General features: G+C 49.7%; 2 protein-coding genes across 3 annotated transcripts; both read right to left on the bottom strand.

Moving 5' to 3' along the window:
• Positions 1-452: 452 nt before the first annotated feature.
• Positions 453-4,997, bottom strand: LOC137663704 (carboxypeptidase A1-like). The gene is made up of 11 exons (XM_068401192.1): positions 4,894-4,997; positions 3,965-4,046; positions 3,306-3,440; positions 3,057-3,155; positions 2,211-2,312; positions 2,035-2,136; positions 1,796-1,906; positions 1,476-1,566; positions 1,129-1,328; positions 726-810; positions 453-640 (listed from the first exon to the last, which is right to left on the bottom strand). The coding sequence occupies exons 1-11, from the start codon at positions 4,995-4,997 to the stop codon at positions 453-455; spliced, it is 1,299 nt and encodes a 432-aa protein (XP_068257293.1).
• Positions 4,998-8,748: 3,751 nt separating this feature from the next.
• Positions 8,749-26,133, bottom strand: LOC137663700 (carboxypeptidase A2-like). Of its 2 annotated transcripts, XM_068401184.1 has the most exons (13): positions 26,072-26,133; positions 24,815-24,875; positions 20,905-20,993; positions 17,657-17,738; positions 16,638-16,772; positions 15,768-15,866; positions 14,564-14,665; positions 14,297-14,398; positions 12,696-12,806; positions 12,243-12,333; positions 11,382-11,581; positions 9,189-9,273; positions 8,749-8,936 (listed from the first exon to the last, which is right to left on the bottom strand). In XM_068401184.1, the coding sequence occupies exons 2-13, from the start codon at positions 24,815-24,817 to the stop codon at positions 8,749-8,751; spliced, it is 1,287 nt and encodes a 428-aa protein (XP_068257285.1). In that variant the 5' UTR covers positions 24,818-24,875; positions 26,072-26,133. The 2 variants fall into 2 exon arrangements, with proteins under 2 accessions (XP_068257285.1, XP_068257284.1); XM_068401183.1 differs by lacking the exons at positions 24,815-24,875; positions 26,072-26,133 and having other exon boundaries at positions 20,905-20,969.
• Between the last annotated feature and the right edge of the window lie 506 nt (positions 26,134-26,639).

Here is a 26,639-nt window from a genome sequence, read left to right as displayed (position 1 = left end):
GTTTTGGGGTGGTGGGGGAGAGGAAATTGGTTTGGAGTTTGGCACAGGACAGAGGTCAGAGCGGGTGATGGTCATCCCAGGTGGCACAAATAAAATAGCAAATGCCTGAAAGCGCTTTGCACCCAGCGGTGGCCCTGAGGGTGCCAGATGTCCCCCCTCCCAGCCCCCAAGGGAAGGGATGATGGAGCAATACTGCCCCAAAAACGCACAAATTTGGGTTTGGTTGCCCAAAAAAAACACCCATCCCCTCTGAGGTCCTTCAGGGCTGTTGGCCCAAAGAATGGGGACTTGTAGGGTGGAAGCCACAGGTGGGAAATAGACACCTGTAGGGTTGGGAACCCTTTTTCACCATTTTTTTGAAGTCTAGCATGAAAAAATAAAGGTGCCAGCCTTAAACTGTGGTCTTCAGGTTTATTTATTGAGATGAGAGGACATCATGAGAGGCACTGAACTCAGTATGGATGCTCCAGGACATGGACCATGATGTCCAGGAGCGCTGGCCAGGTCTCGGTAGCGGTGGGGATGATCTGGGTGCTGGGCAGGAGGAAGCCGTAGCGCCCCGTGTCCCTCAGCTCGAAGGTGAAGGAATATTTCACCCCGTTGTCGTAGGCCCAGTCGACGGTGGTGCCATCTGCCCTGTCTGTGGGGAGAGAAGGGGAGAAGTGATCCCAACGCTGAGCATTTGTGGTGGGTGCAACACTGCGGGATGAGGAAGGGACACTCACAGATGGTGTCCACGATGCTGCCGTAGGTGTATTTCGTCCCATACACAGCGGCCAAGTCGCTCACTGCCTTTTTAGCCAGTTCATTCTGCAAGGGAGAGCCCAAAAGTGGTGAGACCTGGTGGACCAAGACCTTGGGCAAGCAGAAACCCTGGGGCAGCGAGATCTAGAGCCCAGCGTCATTTCCCACCCTCTCTGCTCTTGCTTTTCCCCAAAACACCCTTAATTTTTGATGGACGGGAGGTACATCTTGCAATCGCCCTCCCTTCAAGAACCAGGTGATGGGCTTCAATGTGCAGGTTGCATCTAACAAGAGGAGCAGGAGGGGTCCCAGGATGATCCCATCTGACTCTTCCAGTAAGACTGGTGCTCACAGCCCCATGTCTACATTTTGGGGCCATCTCACCAGTTCCTGGTGGTGGGGCGCAGGCGCTGTCGTGTAGCCGTAGGGGAAAAGCAGCATCTGGGAGTAGCTGTGGATGGAGATGACTGACTTCACATTCCCATGGCCGTGGATGAAGTCCACGATGGCTTTCACTTCGCTCTCGGAGTGAGGATAAGGACCGTGGTAGGTCTCTGAGCAGGGGTTGCTGCTGGAGCCGGGGCCTGGGACGTGGCGGAGGAGGCACCATGCAGAGAGGCTGCCCCGGGGAAGGGTTTCTAGCCCCCAGGTTTCTCCCCTCTAGCAAGAAGATTCAATGCTCTGAGGCACCAGCGATGCCCAGCGTGGGGACCCAGTGGCCCAGCTCTCACCTCCAAAGCCTGCGTCCCAGTTTCGGTTGGGGTCCACGCCAACGCAGCGGGAGCCGTCGTTGATGGACCTCGTCTTGCGCCACAGGCGGTTCTAGGAGCAGATGGGGGTGAGACTGTCACAGGGAGGTGAATCCCCCCACCTTGGGGGACAGATGACACCCTCCTGCCCAAGCATCTCCAGGGGTGGGTGGAAACCACCTCCGCCAACCTGTCATCCCACACAGGAAGGAACATCCCTCCCCACCCAAAATCCACGGCGAGCCACGCTTGCTGGAGCCAAGCGCTGGGGCAAGTTCTTCCCGTAGTGTCCCCACGCTTACGGAGCTGTGGGTGAAGGCAAAGCCATCAGGGTTGGTGACGATCTCAAAGAAGATGTCCATGCTGTCCAGGATGGCGGTGATGGAGGGGTCCTGGCCGTACTCCTCGGCGATCTGTGTGGGAAAGGGAGTGGGAGCTGCCTCGGTGCCCCTCAGGGACAAGGGAGGTGACCAAGCGGCGCGGTGGAGAGGTGTTAAAATAGAGCTGGGGTAAGAATTGGGGTCCGAGGGCACGTGGTTACCTTGTTGGCCGTCCAGACGCCGGTGGCTTGGGTGATCCATTCCCGCGAGTGGATGCCGGTGTCCAGCCAGATGGCCGGCCGGTTCGATCCCCCGGTGCTGAACTGCACGGAGAGGGGGGATTTCAGCCCTGTGCCCTCCCAGGGCTGGGCAAGGTGAGGGTGCTCCTGGTACCCACCTTCAGCACGTACAGGGGTCTGTTCTCGTAGCTCTCCCCGATCTGGATCTTGCTAACGAGGCTGGGGTGATTGTCCACCAGCGTGTCCATCCAGTTGTAGATCTAAAAGGAGAAACTGCTGGGTCACACGGCTCACCCTGTCTCTGCTTTTGGTCTTTAGAGTATCCGGCACCAGATGCAACATGCAAAGCTTCCCTGGAGAAGACCTGGTGCTTCCCTGGAGAAGACCAGGTGCTTGGACCTCTTCGCCAGGGGAGGTTCAGGTTGGACATTAGGAAGCATTTCTTCTCAGCAAGGGTCATTAGCCATTGGAAGGGGCTGCCCAGGGAGGTGGTGGAGTCACCATCTCTGGAGGTGTTTAAGAAAAGCCTGGACATGGCACTTAGTGCCATGGTCTAGTTGACAGGGTGGTGTCAGGGCAACGGTTGGACTTGATGATCCCAGAGGGCTCTTCCAACCTGGTTGATTCTGTGATTCTGTGATTCTGAGGTGCACATCTCAAAGGTTATTGCAAAAGCAGATGAACAGTGGGGGGAAGAAAGCTCTGAGATTCCCCGCCAGCATCACAGCCTCCATCAACCACCCACTGGGCTCTAACCATAGGGTTTGACCCCCAAAATGAAGTTGATGTCTTCCAGTGAGACAGGGAGGTGCCAGGAGAGGCCACACTGCACAGGGAGGGATGCCTGGTCTCCCAGCTCAGCTAAAACCTCCGCCCAAGAAGAAGAGACATCCTGGGTGGAGGGGTCTTGCTCCCACCACGAACGTCACCGCATGGGTGCAACCATGGCACAGGCTGAACATGACCCCAACAAGATGAAATGGATGCTCTGCAGAGCAAAGTACCTCCTCTATCGTGTGGTAGGAGGCAAAATCGAACGTGCTGGTGCTTCTCTCTATCCTTCTGGACATCATCATGGTTTTCTTTTCCTCATCCAATAATTCCTGTTTAGGAGAGAAAAAAAAACCACCAACAGGCTGGAAGGAGCAGGGGGCTGGGTTTTTCTTCCATCTCCTCATGGTTTCCAACTTCTTGGGCCTTCTGTTGGGACTGAGCCATGGGAGCTCATGCCACCCTCCGACCACAGCCCTTACCTGCACATCCTCAATCATGATGCTGTAGGAGATGCTGTTGGACTCCAGGAAGATTTTGACTGCTTGGAGGCTCGGGAAGGGCACCCGCAGGTCAGCTGGGCGCCCAGGTCTGGTGGGTTGACGCCAAAAGTCAACCTGGCATAAAGGAGAGAGCTCGACCCCATCCTGTGCTGGTGCTCATCTGTTGAGCTCCCAAGCACCAAAAGGGGTCTCATAAGAGTTTCCCATGAAGGATCTAAAAAGGTCTTTGGACAAGTTTTGGGACACACACATGGGTACCAGGATGGGTCAGTGTCCCTTTGCCTCACTCAATGGATCTTCTACAGAAACACGTTTCAGCCCAAGTTGCTTGTTGGCTGCAAAGATCCTTTTGACTGATGTTTGTGGTTTGAGCAGACACAATGAGACACCGGGGTCACTGCGTGCTGGTTTTGCTCTTTAATTCACTCGAGATATCTCCTTAGATCAGCTCAGGTCCTCAGGATATCTCCTTAGGGCTCAAGGTGCCCTAAGCTAAATATTATATTCATAAGGCTATAATTTATGCGTAGTCAAAACGGGAAGGAAAATTGGTTGTGAGGTCAAAAGGAGGGAGCCCTGGATGTCACCAGAGTCCCCGTTTTACACCGGGGGATGCTTGGGGCCTCATCGCAGCTCACCTGCAGCTCTGTCTGCTCGCCCAGCGTCCTGAGCAGGCCGACCTGCTCCTCATCGCTGGCCGTGACACGGAGGACCTGGTCCCTGCAGGGAGGCAAAGCCATCAGCGCACGTGGGAGGGATCACAGGAGCAGGGGAAGGAGCTGAGCCTCCAGCGCTGACGTGGCCCCATCACAGGCTGGGTGGAGGCTGTGAAAGGTCTACACCGGCTTGGTGGGTTGGAAAGTGCATCAGTTGTTGGAGGTTTGGTGTCAAGAGCGAAAACTACAGGTTCAGAACAGCCGCAATGGGAAAAAGAGCAAGTGCCAGAGAGCACGTGGTGGTCTCTGACAGGGTGGTGAAGGTGGTGAGACCCTGGCCCAGGCTGCCCAGAGCAGCTGTGGCTGCCCCCTCCCTGGCAGTGTTCAAGGCCAGGTTGGATGGGGCTTGGAGCAACCTGGTCTGGTGGAAGGTGTCCCTGCCCGTGGCAGGGGGTTGGAACTAGATGATCTTTAAGGTCCCTTCCAATCCAAACCATCCTGTGATTCTGTGATTTCCTAACACAGCCTCTGCTCCAGCCTGGCTGGGCTCCCCCAGGGATGGGTACAGCCCCCAGCAGAGAAGGAAACACTCTCCTTGCCCAGCAGCAAGGTTTCCCCATCTCAGTTCAGTGCTTCCCCTGGAAAAGCTCAGGCTGATGCTCTCAGGATTTAGCATCCTCCAATTTGTACCCACTGCGGTGGCCAGGAGGGTGCTCAAAACCTCCCTCCAAAGCTGGGTGAAACCACATCTTTCCTGGTGTCCGTGTGGCAAAACCTGACACACTTCCCTCCTTCAGGATGTCACCCTTCTCATTGACCCCAAAGAAGGGCAGACAGGGCTGGGCATCTCTCACCCCAGTCCCCATCCCCAACCAGGTGCCCCACCACCCCCTGCTCTCGGCAGGACTCACCCCACGAAAAGCTGCTCGTTGCAGGCAGCTGCCACGAGGGTGGCGAAGACCAGGAGGATCTTCATGGTGAGTGGATGCAGATGAGCCTCAGCCCCCGAGGGCATATATAGCCCCCCGGGGGCACTCGTGGACCTTCTCACCAAGGCCACATCTGCTGTCCCCGCAGCAACAAACAGATAAGGTCGGAACAGCTCCCAGGAGCCCAAATATTTGCTTTATTTGGCCAAGTCAATAGAAGAGCAGCCAAATTAGAAAGGATCCGATAACGCCTTCCTCGGCGCTCAGGTCCTGCTGTGGGTGGCGAGAGAGGACGCGTGCCCACGCACCCAGAGAGTAGGTGCCGTGGTCACAATCACCAGCCAACCCACAGGCGTGGGACGGTGGGGTCATAGGACCCCAGAGCACATAAGGACACGGCGCTTTGTTTCCATGAATTTCTTTATTACATGTTACTATTAGTAAGTCAAGTGTAATTACGATTAGTAAAGCAAGTGTATATTACAAGTTACTACGAAATTACTAGCAGAAGCATATAAACATGTATATATTTATGATTAATTACTTATATGCACACACACACACGCATATATATATATAAATAAAATTCAAAATATATCGTTCAAATTTTTACCGGTGCCGTTAATAAAACCGCTCCCAGGAGTGGGGCCAGTTGACGATGGATGAAGTCTCACTTCAAAGATGATGGGCATCACAGAGACCGGAGCCAGGCGTCCCCAGCGAGGGTCCGAGGGGTCGCACAGGGACATTCACCTGGGGTTAATGCTTGGAGAGAGAGAAGGAGGGGCTCGGTTTTGGGTAGAAAGCGAGTTATTTTTATGCCTTCAGTGCAGACACACGAGTGGGCGCAGGGCAGCAGCTCCTGGAGCAGCCGCCGCTGACTTCTGCTGTCCTAGGAGGTCAGCTGGTTATAGTGGTTTCTTTGTTCCTCAGGGTATAGCAGCGTCTTTGTTCCCCAGGTTATAGCAGGGTCTTTGTTGTGCGCTTATCTACGACGGCCCCGAGCTCCCGCCCGCGCTTGTCAAGGAAGCGCCGGGTTCCTGGGCTGGGTTCCCAGGTTGGCAGATGTCATCTCGGGCAGTATTTTAGCTTCTAACCCTCTTTTTTCCCACTAAAACCAGGTCATCTTCCTGGTTGCACCGACAGCAGGTTGTGCCGTGGGGAAGGTGCCGTGGTCAGAGTTCTGTTACGACTTCATAATGAGGAACCGGTGATGTTGGTGAGCTAATCCTAAGTGGTGGTGCCAGGGCAGAGGTCCTCATTGAGGCAGGATCATGGGGTAGTTGAGGTGGGAAGGGATCGCAGGAGGTCTGTATCTGACCTTCTGGAGGAAGCCAGGTCAGCTCTGAGGGCAGAGCAGGTCCCTCCACGTTGGGTCTTGGAGTCCTCCAAGGATGGAGGCTGCAGAGCCCCTCTGGGCGACATGTCCTGCTGCTGGACTGTCCTCCTGGTGGAAAAGCATTGTCCAGCTTGTGTCTCTCTTGTTTCAGCTGACACCATTGTCTCTCCCATCACGCTTTGTGGTGAAGAGCTTAGCGCCATTTTCTCAATAACCTCTTCATAGGGATGGCAGGGTCCTCTCATTAGGTCCTCCCACCCCAAAGCTGTCTCATCTCCAGGCCAAACAAGCCCATCTCCCTCAGCATCCCATCATGGGACACATCCTCCTGTTCCTCTCGGTGGCCTCCATCAGTCTTGCTCCAGGTCTCTTTGGTGCCAAGGGTCCGAAAACTGGATGCAGTTGTCGTCAAGCCACGAGCTTACAAGAAGAGGGCCCAGGTGGCCTCAAGGCCTGGATGGTTGGATGGAGCTTCAAAGTCAGGGTGAGACCACAAGTCTACAACCCCAGCTGAGGCTCCTCAGGCTCCTGCCCACCACTTGCCACAAGGTGCCTGCTCTGGTGGCAGCAGGTTGGCCAGATCCAGGAGCCAACCGTGTTCCCTCCCCGTCAGCAGGGTTTTACCAGCGGCATTTTTAATCATCAGCGGGAGGACAGGATTTTGGAAGGGTGGGTCGCTTTGGGAAGCAGGTGCCACCAGACAGGGCCATGAGCAGAGGGGACAGGGACATGCGTGGGGAGCACCAGCTGCCCCTTCCTCGCGTTTGCTTTCCAAAACAGCTCCACTTAACCCAAAACCAAACCCACGTGGTGCTTCCCGATGCCTCAGCTGCACCTTCACCCTCCTTTCCCTGCCACCAGCCTCGCGTCCTTTGAGCCTGAACTATTTTACTCGCTTTATCAGGTGTTTTTTGCTCTCCTGCCAAGCTCACGGAGGAGTGAGTAACTCACCAGCTGCTGGGGGGGATCACAGGACATGGAGATAAACCTGTGAGACTGATAATCACTGCAGCAGCAGCAGGGATTGCTAATCTCTGGTCCTTCAGCAGCTCCCGCGCACGGCCCTGAGCTGTTTGCTCTTAATCCCCAAGAAATTGGCACTGTGAACAACAGAACGAGGGAGGTGGGCTCTGGAGAGACCACGGACTGGCAGGGCTGGGTGAGAGCAGGCGTCCTCCCTCCTCCATCCTCCAACTGTGCCCACTGGGCAAATCACAGAATCACAGAATCAACCAGGTTGGAAGAGACCTCCGGGATCATCGAGTCCAACTGTTGCCCTGACACCACCATGGCAACTAGACCAGGGCACTAAGTGCCATGTCCAGGCTTTTCTTAAACCCCTCCAGAGATGGTGACTCCACCACCTCCCTGGGCAGCCCCTTCCAATGTCTAATGACCCTTGCTGAGAAGAAATGCTTCCTAATGTCCAACTTGAACCTCCCCTGGCCAAGCTTGAGGCTGTGTCCTCTTGTCCTATTGCTGGTTGCCTGGGAGAAGAGGCCGACTCCCACTTCACTACAACCTCCCTTCAGGTAGTTGTAGACTGCACTAAGGTCACCTCTGAGCCTCCTCTTCTCCAGGCTAAGCACCCCCAGCTCCCTCAGCCGTTCCTCCTAGGTCAGACCCTCCAGACCCTTCACCAGCTTGGTCGCCCTCCTCTGGACTTGCTCCTCTGGGAGGGAGAAAAGGGGCAGGACAAATATATGGGGATATCAGCCCAGGAGACCCCCTTCCCACCAGCAGTCGGTGGCCTGGCAGCGTCCTGAGGCTCGTTAAAAGGAATTAAATTCCTTTAATCAGTCTCACAGCCTGGATTATGCTGCTTAACATCAGGCCCTTTGCAGGATCCCATCCTGCCCCCAGCTCCTGCACCGGTGACGGGGCTGGTCGTGACGAGGGGGTCGCTGCGAGGGCAGGGAGGTTTGCAGAAGCACAAAACCCTGCTAAGGGCTAGCGATGCCTGGAGCAAATATATTCTGCATTTACTAAGAGATGGAGCTGCAGAGGGCACAAGGCAGGACAGCGTGAAGCAGTCATGAGCTGGGGGATGAGCATCTCCTCCATTCTGCTCTGAGATTTAACCCCCCCTCAGCCTCTGCACTGACACAAGTCCCTCAGCTGATTTCTTGTTTATCCAGGTGGGAAAAGGCCTGCTCTCTTCACCTCTCCAGAGGTCACTCTGGCATCTCAGTAGCCACACAAGCGCTCCCATCTTCCTTCCTCCTCTTGTCACTGTTCCTACTGTGACTCATCGAGGTGGACTGCAACCCAGTCCTAAAAATCTGTGACACCTTCTAAAGGGTCTACCACAGACACAGAGATGCAGTGAAGAAGACAAGTGTGAAACATCTTTTACGTGCAGACATATATTGCTGTAGGAGGAGTCACACAGGGGTTTTATTCAGCCAGGTGCCATGTCATTACGGCTGTGTGAAGCACACCAAGGGAAGAGGATTTATGAGCTGGCTGCTACAGACAGATGATTCCCAGCCCAGCTTTTAGTATGGATTGTCTCGCACGTGCTCCATGATTTTTTTCAGACCCAGCCAGGTCTCCTCTGCAGTTGGGATAATTTGGTTGGCTGGCAGGAGGAAACCGTAGCGACCCGTGTCTCGCAGCTCAAAGGCAAAAGAGTATTTGATGCCATAATCGTAGCTCCAGTCAATGCTGCCTCCACTGGCTTGGTCTGAAAGAGAAAGGGAGAAGAGCCAGAGGGGTGAACAGAGGATTGACTTGAGTTCTGCTGTCCTACTGGTCATATTTGTGAGGGATAAGTGTTAGGTTTTTATGCAAACACTCGGCTCTGATGTTTGACTGGTGGCATCACTCTGCAGAAGCATCACTGCTTCCAAGAGGGAGAGACCTTGCAGGGCAGGGGGACAGAGACTGTTGCCCTGGGACAGCCCATAAAAGCTCAGACTAGCAAAATAATACTCACAGATAGTTGTGCAAATGCTCCCCACGGTGAAGGTGGTGCCATACAGGGACTTGATGGAACTGGCAGCAGCTTTTCCCACGGCATCCTGGAGAGGAGAAGATGAAGGATGAGTCAGAAAGTATCCATGCTTAAAGAGACTAAATGTTAGGATTTCACCAACCTTAACCACGTTCATGGAAATCTCCAGACTTTACAGCCTGCTTTCACCTCCCAGATAAACTAGTTGTACCAAATCAATCCATTTCTTAATCACTCATATGAGTGACAGCACTCACAGCTTCCACAGTATTCTTGGGAGGTGACATTGCAGATGGATTAAGTCATAGCAGGTTCTATACCTGATCATCCAGTGTTTCATCTCACCAACTGTCTTGTCAAGAGAAGGTTCAGGAGATAGCAGAAAATCCCAAGGCAGATGGAGAACTTCTGATGCTCGGTGGTCAACTTTGTGCTCACTTCAACTACATAACGTGTGGTTGTAGAGAAAAGAGAGCCAGGCTCTTCTTGGAGGTGTAGGGCAAAAGGGTGGGGGGCACAAACTGCCACACAGGGAATTGCATTTAGGTATTATGGAAGAAGAAAATCCCCATGATGGTGGGGAAACTTTGGGAAGGGCTTGAAGAAGCTGTGGAATTTGTCTTTAGAAATGTCAAAACAAATCAAAACAATTAATCCAAACTCAGTTGGGCAAGGCCCTAAGCAAACCAATCCAACCTTGACGTTGGCTCTGACTCCAAAGCCTGCCTGCCTTCAGCAGAGGGTTAGACTAGAGACCTCCAGAGGTCTTTTCCATTTGAATTATGATTGTGAGATCCATATCACTCGAAGATATTCTTACAGCTGTGACACTGTCATTCAAGCAGAAAGAAGGAAAGGTGGACGAGCAAAGAGGGCTGAGAATGGGTGGGGATGGCACGTGTTTGCATACAGAATCACAGAATCAATCAGGTTGGAAGAGCCCTCAGGGATCATTGAGTCCAACCGTTGCCCTGACACCACCATGGCAACTAGACCAGGGCACTAAGTGCCATGGCCAGGCTTTTCTTAAACACTTCCAGAGATGGTGACTCCACCACCTCCCTGGGCAGCCCCTTCCAATGGCTAAAGACCCTTGCTGAAAATAAATTCTTCCTAATGTCCAACCTGACCCTCCCCTGGCGAAGCTTGAGGCTGTGTCCTCTTGTGCTATCGCTGGTTGCCTGGGAGAAGAGGCCGACTCCCACTTCACTACAACCTCCCTTCAGGTAGTTGTAGACTGCACTAAGGTCACCTCTGAGCCTCCTCTTCTCCAGGCTAAACACCCCCAGCTCCCTCAGCCGTCCCTCAGAGGTCAGACCCTCCAGACCCTTCACCAGCTTGGTCACCCTCCTCTGCACTCGCTCCAACACCTCAACATCTTTCTTGAAGTGCGGGGCCCACAACTGGACACAGGATTCAAGGTGCGGCCTCACCAGTGCCCAGTACAGAGGGCCGATCCCTTCCCCAGACCGGCTGGCTACACTATTCCTAAGAGAGGCCAGGATGCCACTGGCCTTCTTGGCCACCTGGGCACACTGCTGGCTCACGTTCAGCCGCCTGTCCATCAGCACCCCCAGGGCTCTTTCTAACCACTCTTCCCCCAGCCTGTAGCGCTGCATGGGGTTGTTGTGGCCCAAGTGTCAGACCCGGCACTTGTTCTTGTTGAACCTCACGCCGTTGGTCTCGGCCCATCGATCCAACCTGTCCAGATCCCTCTGCAGACCCTTCCTACCCTCCAGCAGATCGACACTCCCACCCAGCTTGGTGTCACCTGCACATTCCCTGAGGGTGCACTCAATCCCTACGTCTAGATCATCTATAAAGACATTGAACAGCACCGGCCCCAGAACCGAGCCCTGGGGAACACCGCTAGTGACCAGCTGCCAGTTGGACTTTGCCCCATTCCCCACCACTCTCTGGGCTCGGCCATCCAGCCGGTTTTTAACCCATCGAAGAGTCCACCCATGCAAGCCCCGGGCAGCCAGTTTGTCTAGGAGGATGCTGTGGGAGACAGTGTCGAATGCCTCACTGAAGTCTAGATACTGCTTATAGTTACTGCTATGGATGGCAGAGTTCAGCCTCTTGCTTTTACCCTGATATCTCACTGTAACACTTGAGTATAGAAAACCAGCTGGAGAGAGCAGAGGAAGCTAAAGCCAAGTCATTGGGTCTCACCAGCTCGGCGTAGTCTGCCGGTTCAGTGCATTTATAGCCATAGGGATACATCAGGAGCTGCGAGTAACTGTGGAGGGTGAGGAAGGCCCGGATGTTGCCATGATTCTTAATGAAGTCAACAACAGATTTAACTTCCACCTCTGAGTTGGCACTGGGTCCACGGTAAGAGTCGGAACAGGGATTACTACTCGCTCCAGGACCTGTTGGTGCAAAGGGGGAACAAAGGCGATCCTCTGAGAACTGGCATTCACGGAAGGTCAAAGCAGACCAACGCAAAGCCGGGCTTTCCTAAGAACAGGTCTTCAGCCAAAGGCAGGGCCTTAAGTGCTGATAAATGCTCAAACAGCAGCGACAGAGCATCAATACTCACAGGATATCACAGAATCACAGAATCAACCAGGTTGGAAGAGCCCTCTGGGATCATCGAGTCCAACCATTGCCCTGACACCACCATGTCAACTAGACCATGGCACTGAGTGCCATGTCCAGGCTTTTCTTAAACCCCTCCAGAGATGGTGACTCCACCACCTCCCTGGGCAGCCCCTTCCAATGGCTAATGACCCTTTCTGAAAAGAAATTCTTCCTAATGTCCAACCTGAACCTCCCCTGGCGAAGCTTGAGGCTGTGTCCTCTTGTCCTAGATGATATACTTCTAGATGATACAGATTACTGCCTTCATCTTGTGCTCGCTGGCAATCAACGTGAAATTATCTTTACAAAAGACACTACCATCACATTTGACCATTTTCTTTCTGAATCCCTTATATTAAGGCAATTGTTGGTCCTGTGTAACCAGATCTGGGACCATGAAGGGGAACTTTCTTCATAGTGACAGCCAGAATCCAGAAACTTTATTCCTACCTCCAAAACCTGCATCCCAATTCCTGTTTGGATCGACTCCAACGCACAGACTGCCTGGATTCTTGGAGCGGGTCTTCCGCCACATGCGATTCTAAAACAAACACACGCTACAGCTTTGAAAAGGAGCAAATCTTGGTCCTCACATTAAAACCACTACCCAGAAACAGTTGCCGTTCTCCAGGAAGCGGTCCTAGGCGCGAGCCTAAGATTATTTCTGATGGGCTGACTGCCGAGATGAGCCAATGGACAAAAATTGAAGGGCTGGTGAATTTACGGAGGGTTTAGATGGGTTAGGCAAGTAATTAGTATCTTTGGCTGCCCAACTCTTTTGTAACTCCTCCTCACAGAGTTAAGAAATGGACTTTCAGAGCCTACTTCCCTCGCATTTATTGTTCGCTTGGAAGAGCGTGACAGCTTTCTAGATCAGCTTAGACACAGAGCACGCTTCCTCACCGTGGTGTGAGTGAACACGTATCCATCAGGGTTTGTGACTGTCAGCAGGAAAATGTCCATTTTGTTCAGCAGAGAGGTGATGGATGGATCCTTTCCATAGTCGGAGGCAATCTAAGCAGAGACAATATGGTACATAGTCATTATCAGCATATTTCTTTCCCACATGCTTATGGTCTAACAGCTAGGTACAGAGGCAAGTCTGGCTTTCAGGGCAGGGAAATAAGAAACATTCATTATCTGCTGGCTATAACTGTTCCTTGTTAGATTTGGAGCGTGGAGAGAGCAATGAATCTGGTTTACTATTCTCTTCTGAAGACAGGAAGTTAATGGAAGAGGGCAACAAAATTTTCTCCTGCCTGTCCTGGAGAATCACAGAATCAATGAGGCTGGAAGAGCCCTCTGGGATCATCCAGTCCAACCATTGCCCTGACACCATCATGTCAACAAGACCATGGCACTAAGTGCCATGTCCAGTCTTTTCTTAAACACATACAGAGACGGTGACTCCACCACCTCCCTGGGCAGCCCCTTCCAATGGCTAATGACCCTTGCTGAGAAGAAATTCTTCCTAATGTATGTCCAACCTGAACCTCCCCTGGCCAAGCTTGAGGCTGTGTCCTCTTGTCCTATCACTAGTTGCCCGGGAGAAGAGGCCAGCTCCCACTTCACTACAACCTCCCTTCAGGTAGTTGTAGACTGCACTAAGGTCACCTCTGAGCCTCCTCTTCTCCAGGCTAAACACCCCCAGCTCCCTCAGCCGTTCCTCGCAGCTCAGACCCTCCAGACCCTTCACCAGCTTGGTCTCCCTCCTCTGAACTCGCTCCAACACCTCAACATCTTTCTTGCAGTGCGGGGCCCAGAACTGGACACAGTATTCAAGGTGTGGCCTCACCAGAGGGCACCTGGTGCCAAGAATGGGCCAAGGCTGGCACTAAGATTGAGATGGATCAGCCAGGTCGGGAACACACAACTGTGCTGTGCTCCTCTGGTGGCTTAGTCATTTTCAGCAGAACTTAAATGTTCATTTATACAGAGCTGGAAGTTTTGGCACTTTTGCAGAAGGTAACCAATGACACGGTGTTCCTCTGCGTCTGCAGGCCAAAGCAGCAAACTCTTCAAAAAGTCCTTGGTTATTTCACAGAATCACAGAATCAACCAGGTTGGAAGAGCCCTCTGGGATCATCGAGTCCAACCATTGCCCTGACACCACCATGTCAACTAGGCCAGGGCACTAAGTGCCATGTCCAGTCTTTTCTTAAACACCTCCAGAGATGGTGACTCCACCACCTCTCTGGGCAGCCCCTTCCAATGTCTAACTACTAACTACTAGTTTGTGTAACTACTAACCCTGCAGTCCTCAACAATTTCACCTGAGCTACTCCATTTTGTCTACCCAAACTTCTTCCTGTGGCTCTAACAATACACAGCATTCTTCAATTCTTTTTTCTGGGCAGCTGCCATATTCTCTCTGGAGTCAGCTGTGTTTTAAGAGGGGTGACGGAGAGTTAGCAGAGCTGGCTAAACACATCCAGGTGTGATATACTTTGAAATAGTCAGAGGTATTCCCAAGATAAATCAAAATCCAACACGGCTGAAGTGACCTTTTTAGCTATCCAGATGGCACTCGCGTGGGTAACCCACTCTCGGGCGTGGATACCGGCATCAAGCCAGATGGCAGGACGGTTGCTTCCTCCAGTGCTGAACTGCCAAAAAAAACCAGAAAGTTTTAAAACTCTCACTGATCCCTTTTAGTCAAGACCATCCCGCACAGACTGGGATGCTTTAGATTGAATTATGCTGTATCAATAATGCATATGAATATTAATATATGCATGCAGATATGTAGGTGCACGTTCTATGTGTCATACCTTGAGCACATACAAAGGCCGCTTTTCATAGGATTCCCCGATCTGGAGCTTACTGACAATGTTGCTATACTCAGACACAAGATGATCCAGTTGTGCATAAATCTGAAATGAAAAGTCATGATGACATTTACGTTTATGTACAGTACTGCCCAGAACAATTGTAGCACCTGATGAAATCTACTTTTGCCTTCATTACCATGACCTCTTCAAAGCCTCATCTCACCTTACGTCAGTGTAGTCAGTGCTGTTCCTAACATCACAAAGTAGAAGAAAGCACTGCTGTATCATCAAGATCTACTTATTTCAGGAATAGAATCACAGAATCACAGAATCAATCAGGTTGGAAGAGACCTCTGGGATCATCGAGTCCAACCATTGCCCTGACACCGCCATGTCAACTAGACCAGGGCACTAAGTGCCATGTCCAGGCTTTTTTTAAACACCTCCAGAGATGGTGACTCCACCACCTCCCTGGGCAGCCCCTTCCAATGGCTAATGACCCTTGCTGAGAAGAAATGCTTCCTAATGTCCAACCTGAACCTCCCCTGGCCAAGCTTGAGGCTGTGTCCTCTTGTCCCATCGCTAGTTGGCTGGGAGAAGAGGCCGACTCCCACTTCACTACAACCTCCCTTCAGGTAGTTGTAGACTGCACTAAGGTCACCTCTGAGCCTCCTCTTCTCCAGGCTAAACAACCCCAGCTCCCTCAGCTGTTCCTTATAGGTCAGACCCTCCAGACCCTTCCCCAGCTTGGTCGCCCTCCTCTGGACTCACTCCAACACCTCAACATCTTTCTTGAAGTGCGGGGCCCAGTGTTCAAATAAGTTCAAAACCCTCTTTAAGAACTTCTGGTAGTAAAAATACCTTACCCTCTACTCTGCTTGATCGCTACTGGGTTCCTAAATATCCCTGTTTCAAGATTCATTTATTTCTCAATCTCTTTTGAGGGTCAGAAGGAAGGGTTTTGACAGAACTCTGCAGAAGAATTTGTGAAAAATTATGATCAACACTTGTCTGTTCCAATACTCTGTCAGGGAGAGCGCTGGCTCATGGCGCTGACCACAAAATTAATCCATTTAAAAACAAAACCACATGCCAAAAGAAGCTGGAAAGACATTTTAGATCCTAATATAGAATGTTTAACTGAAGACACCACGAATAAAGGCCAGAAAAAAGAATCCTTTTCCCCCAAAGCTGAGGTACTCACAGAATCTAGAGTGTGGTAAGTTCCATAGTTGAAGGTGCTGCCGCTGCGATCCCTTTGTTGACTACAGGCCATATCTTGGTTTTCTTCATCTAGAACAACCTAAAAGAAGCCATTCAAACGTTGAGAAAAGCTTAATTTGCAAACTTCTGACCAAATGTTTATCTCAGATAACAAAATGGTGGCGCTGCAGACTGGCTCCAGCCCCAGACCCAAACTTCCCACAGCTATGGAGCAAACAGATGCTTCTCCTGAATGTATCTGTAGGGAAGTGGGCAAGAAAACCAGTGTTTAAATGGTCGGCATTAAGTTTTAATGCTTGTTGAGATGAACAAGAATAGCATTGGAAAGCTTGAGGAAAAAAAAAAGGCAACGTTTCAGCTGAGTTAATGCTATTTTAGCTGCCATTTGGGGATTACTGCTCACGAAGAAATGTCAGTTTAGTGCCCCAGGGGATGACTTCTCTCTCACACGGTGTTGTATAATGCTTTCGGATTATGATCCAGAGCTGCTCTTCATGCAGTTTAATGAATTATGAGTAACTTTAGTGTTGTGATTCCCAAATATCTGAGGCCAAAAGACCACAGGAAATTCCTCAGGGGTTATAAGAAAAGCCACATGGAGCCTATGAGTTTATTGATGTCACTTCAACATGGTTTCAGATAGCATCTACAGAATGATCTCCACAGCTTCCCAGCACAGCAGCAATCCACGGATCATCTTTGAGAAACTAAGACTACAAAAATAAGGGCAGGGCCTCATGGAAAGGAGAGTACAGAAGAGCCCATGAATTAATGAACGAGGCCAGATTGTGAATCACTGTCTGTTTCCACAGGATTTAAAAGCTAATCATGTGCCCGTGGCATCATCTACCTGCAGGTCTTCAATCAGGATGGAGTACTCAATCCCATGAGACTCCAGGAAGGCTTTGACTGCTTGGACTCTGTTAGCGGGGATTCGCACATCCACAGGGAGGGCAGGCGTGGAGGGATTTATCCAGAAATCAAGCTGAAAGGAGAAAGGAAAATGGATTTGGTACGGGGAAAGCGTTCTGCAAACAGCTCTTCTAAACCTTTAGAAACCGATTTCTCCCAAATTGAACGACTCCTGCAGCATTGTGCCCCATCACGCTTACAGCACGCTCCGTTCCTTAGCTTGGCCTCACCACAACCTTGTGTCAGTTAATGTGACAAACTCACCAAAAAAAAACCCAACAAAGATCCACAGAAGGCTAAAGTCAGCATTTTCACTGACTTCAGAGCTTCAGTCATATAATCAAAACGAAATTTTAGTCTTCTATGATGGTTATTTTACTGTTCTCCCTTTTACCAGAAACAGTTTCTGCTAAAAAACTATAGAAAGTTCAAGAAAAGCTCCATATTACAGTATCAGGTTATATGAAACCCATTGTTTTATTTCTCTTGGTAGGGTTTTAAAAATTTTCATTTCTGTACTATTCAAACCAATAATTTTAAAGAAAGTGACAATAAAAATTCTCACCAATGGCAAGAAGAAGAGTAATAACCTAGAATTTTATAGTGTGTTTTCCTGTTTCAATACAGTGTAGACTAATAAATTCCTCCCACAGCACTGGCAGGCAAGTATGAAAACATTAGCACCCCCACTTTAAAGACAAAATTTCCGATACTAAGATTAGGAGCAGATCAGATCAAATCTGATTGTAAACCCAGTAGGAACAAAATGTGAATGGAGACACTCCTCAATACCAGTTACTAGAACTTGCAGATCAAACACCAAGTATTGAGACAGTAAATTTATTTATGGCAGCTGCCACAGTGTGGTATGAACCTTCTGAGCGATGCAAAGTCCTACCCTGATAAGTCCTACCCCAGTCTGAAATGTTGAAAAATGCGACTGTGGTAATAAAATACCTCAAGGTGTTCCAGCGATTCCAAAAGCTGTAACTTCTTAACCTTCTCCTCATTTCTTGTCTTGATTCGGAGAACCTGGTGCCTGCAATAAATCCATAAGTCTTCAGAAACAGTCTCAAAAAGGGGTCTGGTTGAACTAGCTTGTTATTAAGATCATCACTTTGGCGGGTAGTTACTTGCATGCTACCAGCCGGTACGGACTTCTTTAATGCAGTTGACCCAAGAGTTCAACCAACACAGAATCACAGAATCAACCAGGTTGGAAGAGCCCTCTGGGATCATTGAGTCCAACCGTTGCCCTGACACCACCATGTCAACTAGACCATGGCACTAAGTGCCATGTCCAGTCTTTTCTTAAACCCCTCCAGAGATGGTGACTCCACCACCTCCCTGGGCAGCCCCTTCCAGTGTCTAATGAGCCTTTCTGAAAAGAAATTCTTCCTAATGTCCAACCTGAACCTCCCCTGGCGAAGCTTGAGGCTGTGTCCTCTTGCAGGGGACCAACCTGCAGGGCCAGCCTGCTCTACATGCACTAGATTAGTAACGAGTTAAATGGCAATTTTTAAGATTTCATCACAAACAAGACATCAAGTGGATGAGTTTTTAATTGCTTACAAGGAGCAGCCTTGCATCTATTGGTTATTTTTTGTCAACAACTTGCAGAAAAAAAAATTCTAGTTGAGTTTGCAAACGATCAAGCGTTTGGGGAGCATTATACAACAAAGCAAGCAGAACACTAAGTACGGGATTTGTTTCTCCTTTCTTCAGTTTAGTAAAGACAGTTGACAAACATCCCTGTGTTGTCAGAAGCTGATACCATCAGAGGGTGGCTTGCACCATTCCAGGTGGAATGAATCATCACCTGGAAGTACCTCACTCCACCGGTTATAGAGGTAACCTCAGCGATTAACTTAGACGATGCATTGTACAACGTAGAGTGATCACAGCATAGAGTATCTAAGTGGTTTTTAGATCACTACAAAAATACATCCCCTTCAAATACACAATGTTCAAGGCTGCTTGGTAAAATAGGTACAAGCAAAGAGTACCATGAGGAGAGGCTGATGAACCCAGGCTGGTTCAGGCTGATCTAATTGCAGCCTACAACTACTTGAAGAGTAGTTGCAAAAAAATTACAAACTCTTCTCGGGAAGGGTGGATGGTGATAACAAGGGGAAACAGCTCCAGGCCCTGCTCTGAGCAGGAGGATGGACTAAATACTTCTGGAGCTCCCTTCCACCCAATGCTTTTCACAGAATCACAGAATCAACCAGGTTGGAAGAGACCTCTGGGATCATCGAGTCCAACCGTTGCCCTGACACCACCATGGCAACTAGACCATGGCACTAAGTGCCATGTCCAGGCTTTTCTTAAACACCTCCAGAGATGGTGACTCCACCACCTCCCTGGGCAGCCCCTTCCAATGTCTAATGACCCTTTCTGAAAAGAAATGCTTCCTAATGTCCAACCTGACCCTCCCCTGGCAAAGCTTGAGGCTGTGTCCTCTTGTCCTATCGCTAGTTGCCTGGGAGAAGAGGCCGACTCCCACTTCACTACAACCTCCCTTCAGGTAGTTGTAGACTGCAATAAGGTCACCTCTGAGCTTCCTCTTCTCCAGGCTAAACAACCCCAGCTCCCTCAGCCGTTCCTCGGAGGTCAGACCCTCCAGACCCTTCCCCAGCTTGGTCGCCCTCCTCTGCACTCGCTCCAACACCTCATTTTACGAAATGACAAAACGATCTCCGAACAACAAGTGTATGCAACAGTTGGGGGACAGAAGATCCTATTCTGGAAAACCAGGGGGGATTTTGAACGAAACCTGGAAGCCATAATGAATTAACAACTGGAAGGACAGGCCGGGATCGATGCCGTAGCCAAAAGCACCAATGTGCTCCTTAGCTGTATGGCCTGGGGGTTACTGCAAGCGAGGCCAGCATTAACGCTGTGTTTGCAAATGGCATTTGGTGGTTAAAGCACTTGGTGCGTTTGGTTTTGTTCTCTTCCCCAGGCATCTGCCTTTGGCCACAGCTGGAGACAGAATAAATGTCCGCAGAGTTCCATATCCTGACCTGGCCCAGCTGCTCTGCTGGCACCCACCGCAAGCAGTACTGAAAAATGGAGATGACTCAGAGCAAATCGACATGAATAACTACAGAATTGGAAAACACATCTTAAGACAGGGTAAACAAGGGACTTGGCATATGAGCTCAGTTACATGTGTGTTTATTTGCTAGCGTGGCCTCAGCTGCTGAGAAGAGACGCTCGTTAACACCAGGTTCCCCAGTCTGGCCAGCTGAGGTGCAAGATTCTATTGTTGAACCAAGTTAAATCAACACTGAAGGCACTTTACCACATTAATTACTAATTATTGGATTCTCCACCACCATAAGCTTTATTTCTGGATTGGATTCTTTTGTGAAGAGATGAGGCTCATTAACCACAGCTACTGGACATGACTGAGGAATGAATTCACAAGAATTCAGTCTACATTATGCCAGAGCCCAGATTAAATGATCAGAATAGCTTCTCCTGACTTTACAAATCCTAGGGGTTTAGTAAATTATGTACATTATTTCTTATTCTCAATCCTTACATCTTAATATACAGATTTACTGACTGGAATCTAGTGCTCACTTTACTACGTCTCAGGAAGCATCTGTTAGGTTTTTTTATCATCTTCTATTGTTGTTCTTACACGCTCAGTAAGACTGTGAGGAAATACACCAGAAGGAGATAATTTTGCAATGCAACGTACAGATAATGGTTGGATACAAGGATTCAAATTGCTTACAAAGGTTCTGAAGAGGATTAAGCATTTTAAGAGTAAGAAACTTCAAAACCAAAGTGAAACTAGTGACTTTTCCCACCTAAAGCCAGGTTCTGGTCTTTCAGCTCTGCTTTGTTCTAGACCAGATCTGTCAAGCTGAACACTTGAGCTTTGCAGAGAGGTTCAGCTCCAGATCAAGGCTCGAGACTGCTCCTTAGGTACTGTCAAAGCCAAAATAAAGCCTTAGGTCAACAGGAATTTAGGAACTCGACTCTGCAGCTAGACCTTTCTCCTTAGAAAACCCAAATGAAACTAAAGAGAGGGATTCCTTCAAATACCAGAGTACCAAAGCCACAAGACAGGTCAGTCATAAAAAGCAAAGAATGTGCCCCAAGCAGATTTTGTAAAGTTAAGATCGTGAAAAACAACAATTGGAAAATACGGAGTTAAACGAAAGGTCTTCCATAAAAGCATAACTCACCCAACAAAAGTTTCCAGGCACAAGGAAGCCCCGAAGAGGGCACTGAAGATCCAAATCAGCTTCATGTTTGATGTGAAGTTCAACCCAGCCTAGCAAAGGTGAATTTATACAGGACTCGTTAAGAAATCCTTTTTCAGATAAAACATATCTGTATGTGACTACATTCTCACATTTATCAGAGCTTTCAAGGCAACTAACAGATAGGAGGCCTATTTCACCTCCACAAAAATATTTTCCACTGACACATTCAAACCTGTAAGGGAGGAGTTGTTTTCAAAGCTTTGCCCACAAAGCTCCTCGGTGTCCTTTCACACATCTTTCTAGGTAGAGGAAAATGGAGGCAAACTGAACGTCATCCCAGCTCTCACTGGGGGTGAGGAGCTCTACCAGTTGACTCTTGGTCATCGGTTTTTCTCCTACTGTCCATTTCTAGTGGCCCACTCCTTGTTACAAAGAGGCAGCCAGCAGAAAGGTCTCACTCCAGCAAAAATACTCAATTATTTCTTCAAAATAATGACTCTGGTGAAATAATTGGGTGAAATAATCACTCTGGCAATAGCATGCAGGCTGTGGGTCCTGCCTGCTATTCAGCAAGTTCTCTCTGATAGACTAGGCCCAGGCTATGATATAAATCCGCTCTTATATACCAGTTACACACTTCTAGATATAATCCAGATAGTTTAAATATATTCTTTATTGAAATCTTCAATCTTCAGTTGGGATTGTTTCCTACAGATCCAGCCAGCCAGTGCTTCAAGCAAATTAAGGTTGCAGCAAGATTCACACGAAAGCAAGTTGTATAGTAGGAGCAGAAAAAAAGCCTTGGGTGAACAGGAACTTAGAGGAGCTCAACTCTGCAGCTAGACCCTTCTCCTTGGACAACCTTGCTAGAAATCCTCTCCTAATGAAGTATCCATCTCAGGAAGAGGTGACACAGGTTTGAAGAAGTGCTGGAACAGCCACTGCCGGGTCCTCTCAGCTTTACAATGCCTGCAGGGCTGTTCTCTGATCCAGTAGCTCTCTGGGTTCCTTTGCTTTTGTGCTGGACTCCGTCTACGTCTTGCTTCATGGGGAATAGCCTCCATCTTGTTCACCTTCTGTAAAGGTGCTCAGATATTTGAGTTGTCATTATTCACACTGAAGGAGTAACGGTGACGGGCAATCTCCTGGCTGAGCTTTGGGAACCATCTCACTTGCCTTTCGTTGTGGGAACACCCAGCTGCAGTTCTCCCAGAATGACAGGTAGGGCCAGAGGGCTGTTGGATCCACTTTTTCTTCATCCCACTGAAAATGCTACTAAGGAAGGTCCCAGTGCTGGCCTTGCTGTGATACCTGCAGACAGGGATCCTGGGAACTAACATGGGACAGAAGGCAGACGGTACAGCTACACTGTAATCAACCTCAGAAGACCATTGCACCTCGAATCCCATGTTCAGTTTTGGGCCCCTCACTATAAGAAAGATCTTGAGGTGCTGGAGCAAGTCCAGAGGAAGGCAATGAAGGTGGTGAAGGGTCTGGAGCACAAGTGTGATGAGGAGCGGCTGAGGGACCTGGGGGGGTTTAGTCTGGAGAAAAGGAGGCTGAGGGGAGACCTTCTCGCTCTCTACAATTGCCTGAAAGGAGGGTGTAGTGAGGTGGGGGTTGGTCTCTTCCCCCAGGTAACAAGGGATAGGACGAGAGGAAACAGCCTCAAGTTGTGCCAGGGGAGGTTTAGATTGGAGATCAGGGACAATTTCTTCATGGAAAGGGTTGCCAAGCACTGGAACAGGCTGCCCAGGGCAGTGGTGGAGTCCCCATCCCTGGAGGGATTTAAAAGCCGTGTAGATGTGGTGCTGAGGGACATGGGTTAGTGGTGGCCTTGGCAGTGCTGGTTTAACGGTTGGACTTGATGATCTTAAAGGTCCTTTCCAACCAAAACGATTCTATGATTCTAAGGAAAGGAAGTCTCTGACAATCCCCAGAGGATCTCACCTGTACTGTTCTCAACATTTGTCAGCACCTCCCTGGGGAGCCGCCCCCAGTCTCCAGTCCCACCCATCTCCACTCCCACTCTCACCCTCCACAGCCAGGGCAGGGGGTTCTTGTCATGGGTTCACAGCAGACTCCAAGCAAGTCTTTTGTAAGGCCAGGCCTTTGTTTTGAGAACAAAGGGAGCTTCAGGCAGGGATTCTGCCTGTTTTGACATATAGGAATTAGTCATCCTGCAACTGTTGTATCTTGGGGGCACACTATGGAGAACATATGCTCTGCAGGGAGGTAAGGTATGTTCCTGCGAGTCCTCAGGTCTTTGAGGTTTAACCTAACCCAGTCCTTGGGAAACAAGCAAATCTACACTCCCCTCAACATAAATCAGGTAATGCGAGTTTATCCAAAGAGACGGGAACCATCATGAGAACTTCCTGCATCTAGCACTACAGTAATTCTGGTGGAAGTCAAATCCCACCTGTAGCTTATGGCCTTCAACACTTCATAAAGAACTGACAGACTGTCCACACCACCTCTAATGGATTCACTCTTTGAAAACAGGAAGGAGGGACTTAATTTAGGGCAAAATTATAGCTTGCTTCATTACTCATGCTACATCCCGTGTGGATTTAAAGGCTGCCAAGAGATCCTGCCAAACATTATATCAGGATCCAAAGTGTACCAGCAAGCTCTGGGTGCCCTGACCAGCCTCATCTTGGGCCTCCACCCATCTCATTTAAGCCCAAGTCTTTGTACGCACTCCTAATCCCCACTGAAAGGGCTACAGAAGCCTGCGGCACTGTGACCTCCCACTGTAGCCATAAGGTCTTGTAGGGTTTGGAGATCAGCCTTGAACCACAGGGTAAGTCCTATGGGTGAAGTCCTGCACAGGCTGAAAGTCAGCCTCTGTTGTGCTCAGCTCAGGGCCCAAAACACCTGAGCAAATTAGGGAGCTACAAGAGCAGGGGTGCATCGCAACAGCAAGCCAGGAGCCAAAGGTGACAGCGAGGCAGGTGGGGGTAGAGAGCTCACCACAAGCAGCACAGCCCCACGGGACCCAAATAAGAGGAGCAGAGCAGGTCTGGCGGCACTGACCAGGAACAACCACAATCCAGGTCCTCAGGTAAGTCCGCCGTCACACAGCAGGTCCACAGGCAGGTTGTCAAGAGCTACAAACCAAGTCCACCGTGCACCCACTGCAGCTCAAACAAGGACCAAACCAGATGGCCTCAGCTTAAATGCAGCTCCCGTGCCAAAGGGGTGGAGGGTGTGTGGGTGGGGGCCCCGCATGAGCCGGGTCAGGGCAATTAGCACTCTCAGGGCCCTGGCACCCTAACGTGGGCAGGGTGGGACATACTCTCTGCACAGTCCTAAGAGGATGTGGTTATCATGCAGTGAATCACGAGCACCCTGGTGACACATTAAGAAATGAAAGGATAAATGAATCTCGTCTAACCAAACTTCGTCTTGTTGCTTAAAAAAAAATGACACAGAGACAGTTTGCCTGTGCTGTCGTTGACAGAGGGCCAGAATGGATACGACTGCGCCTGCCAACTAGAAAGGCCTCAAAAGGCATCAAATTTAGGTGGAATCACTCCTTTTCTGTAAAGTCCAGACCTTCTGTTGTTGCCCCTTATCTAAAAGAGGTTCTTGCCACCAAGATACAGCGTAGTAGTCTCTCCTATCACATGGGAAGGGTTAAGTGAGCCCATGGCTTGGTCTCGCATCCTCTCAAAATAAGCGTTCAGCAACAGAGTAGGATAGCGGAGGAGAGGGGAGATGACCTGTGCTGGACTGAGCTTTCCTTGTGTTCCTGCTGCCCCACTTGCCCCCTCTGCCCTCTCCGCATCCATTCTGCATCGCCTCCTGCTCTCTCATGGGGCCTCTGGCATTTTCTAAACTGCTTTTTTGAGCCCTACGCACAACTTACAAAGCTCGTATTTACCATTTGATTTGCTCTCCCTTTCGTCAGAACATAATCTGTTATCTTGGGCTTTCTGGAGGACCTGGTTCAGGGAAATAACATCGTAGACATGATGTTACTTAGAACAACATATAAACATTAATTCCTCATGCACAGGGAGCAGCACCAGCCCCTGCCTGAGCCCTCAATGCCTTCGCTGTTTCTACCAAGACTCTCAACAAGCCCATATTCCTTCAGAAATCCCATACACATTTCACCTTTGGATAGAAATGTTTATTTTCCCATCATCTCAAGCTAGTCCTGTAACACCGACATGGCGAAGGCCTCCATCGGCAACTCATCTCCTGGATGATCAAAGTTAATTGGCTATAACGCAATTAATTTTGGATTACTGGTGAGAGAACTATTACTTCTGTAAGGAATGGATTATTTCCATGTTCCTAATCCGTCAGGCACCTTAGGACTGTCCTGGATAAAGAATGAGTAGGGATTTCAATATGTGGCTCACTATTTGTAGATGTGACTGGCATCATTTTAGAAGGAGAACCCTCATTTTGATCTCTCGGGAAAATCTGCAGCTCTATGCCAGTGTAATAACACCAACTGCAATGGAGCTCACAGAATCACAGAATCAAACAGGTTGGAAGAGACCTCTGGGATCATCGAGTCCAACCATTGCCCTGACACCACCATGTCAACTAGACCATGGCACTAAGTGCCATGGCCAGTCTTTTCTTCAACACCTCCAGAGATGGTGACTCCACCACCTCCCTGGGCAGCCCCTTCCAATGGCTAATGACCCTTTCTGAAAAGAAATGCTTCCTCATGTCCAACCTGAACCTCCCCTGGCGAAGCTTGAGGCTTCTTATTTCTGACTCAAATTTCCCTAGAACAGGAAATCAAGACCTTCAACGTCCCAGGGTTGTCCCCAGACTTCACATGGCTGAGTCACAAAGCAGTTTATAATGCACCACACACTCCATTGGGTAATGTTGCAGCTTTATATTTTAGGACAGCAAGCAGATGGATGAATTGTAACTGGTCATAACAAGAAGGGGATGGGAAGAGTATTGGGAGAGACACAATCAGCTACCTACACCTGGAGATTAAAGACCGGTTCTAACAGTGACATCATCCCATGAGGTAGTTATCAATAGTAATAACTTCCGAGGTTGTGAAAGCCTTTTAGTCAGGAAAGTTTAGTATAAGGCCCACAATAACCTCCTGCTAAGGGCCAGCAGGTGTCAGCAGAAAACACAGAATTAAATAAGATCTTACTCGAGCACAGCGGACAAGACAGATTATCAAAATGCCAGTGCAGGAGCACAGCGAGATTTTCCCTCTGATGCCCCCAAAGCCTTCCTCATCCTCATCATATTCCCTCTCATCTGGTTTCTGACTCACACCTGAGTGCAAGAGGTCATTCTGCCAGTAATACCACCAAAGAATCACAGAATGACAGAATCAATCAGGTTGGAAGAGCCCTCTGGGATCATCAAGTCCAACCATTGCCCTGACACCACCATGGCAACTAGACCATGGCACTAAGTGCCATGTCCAGGCTTTTCTTAAACCCCTCCAGAGATGGGGACTCCACCACCTCCCTGGGCAGCCCCTTCCAATGGCTAATGACCCTTGCTGAGAAGAAATGCTTCCTAATGTCCAACCTGAACCTCCCCTGGCCAAGCTTGAGGCTGTGTCCTCCTGTCCTATCACTAGTTGCCTGGGAGAAGAGGCCGACTCCCACTGCGCTACAACCTCCCTTCAGGTAGTTGTAGACTGCAATAAGGTCACCTCTGAGCCTCCTCTTCTCCAGGCTAAACACCCCCAGTTCCCTCAGCCGTTC

This window comes from Nyctibius grandis, chromosome 5, assembly GCF_013368605.1.
Source record: "Nyctibius grandis isolate bNycGra1 chromosome 5, bNycGra1.pri, whole genome shotgun sequence".
Classification (NCBI taxonomy): domain Eukaryota; kingdom Metazoa; phylum Chordata; class Aves; order Nyctibiiformes; family Nyctibiidae; genus Nyctibius; species Nyctibius grandis.
The sequence above is the reverse complement of the archived record's forward strand: the minus strand, read 5'-3'. Positions and strand labels throughout refer to the sequence as shown.

Bases quoted from the DNA above. Each gene is read 5' to 3' on its own strand.
- LOC137663700 (XM_068401184.1), bottom strand. The intron at 14,666-15,767 runs GTGAGTACCTCA...TTTTCATTTCAG, and splicing joins CTTACCACACTCTAGATTCT to ATTTATGCACAACTGGATCA. The intron at 12,334-12,695 runs GTGAGGAAGCGT...TGTTTGTTTTAG, and splicing joins ACGTGTTCACTCACACCACG to AATCGCATGTGGCGGAAGAC.
- LOC137663704 (XM_068401192.1), bottom strand. From the start codon at position 4,997: ATGCCCTCGGGGGCTGAGGCTCATCTGCATCCACTCACCATGAAGATC. The intron at 4,047-4,893 runs GTGAGTCCTGCC...GCCTCCCTGCAG, and splicing joins AACGAGCAGCTTTTCGTGGG to GGACCAGGTCCTCCGTGTCA. The intron at 2,137-2,210 runs GTGGGTACCAGG...CTCTCCGTGCAG, and splicing joins GACCCCTGTACGTGCTGAAG to TTCAGCACCGGGGGATCGAA.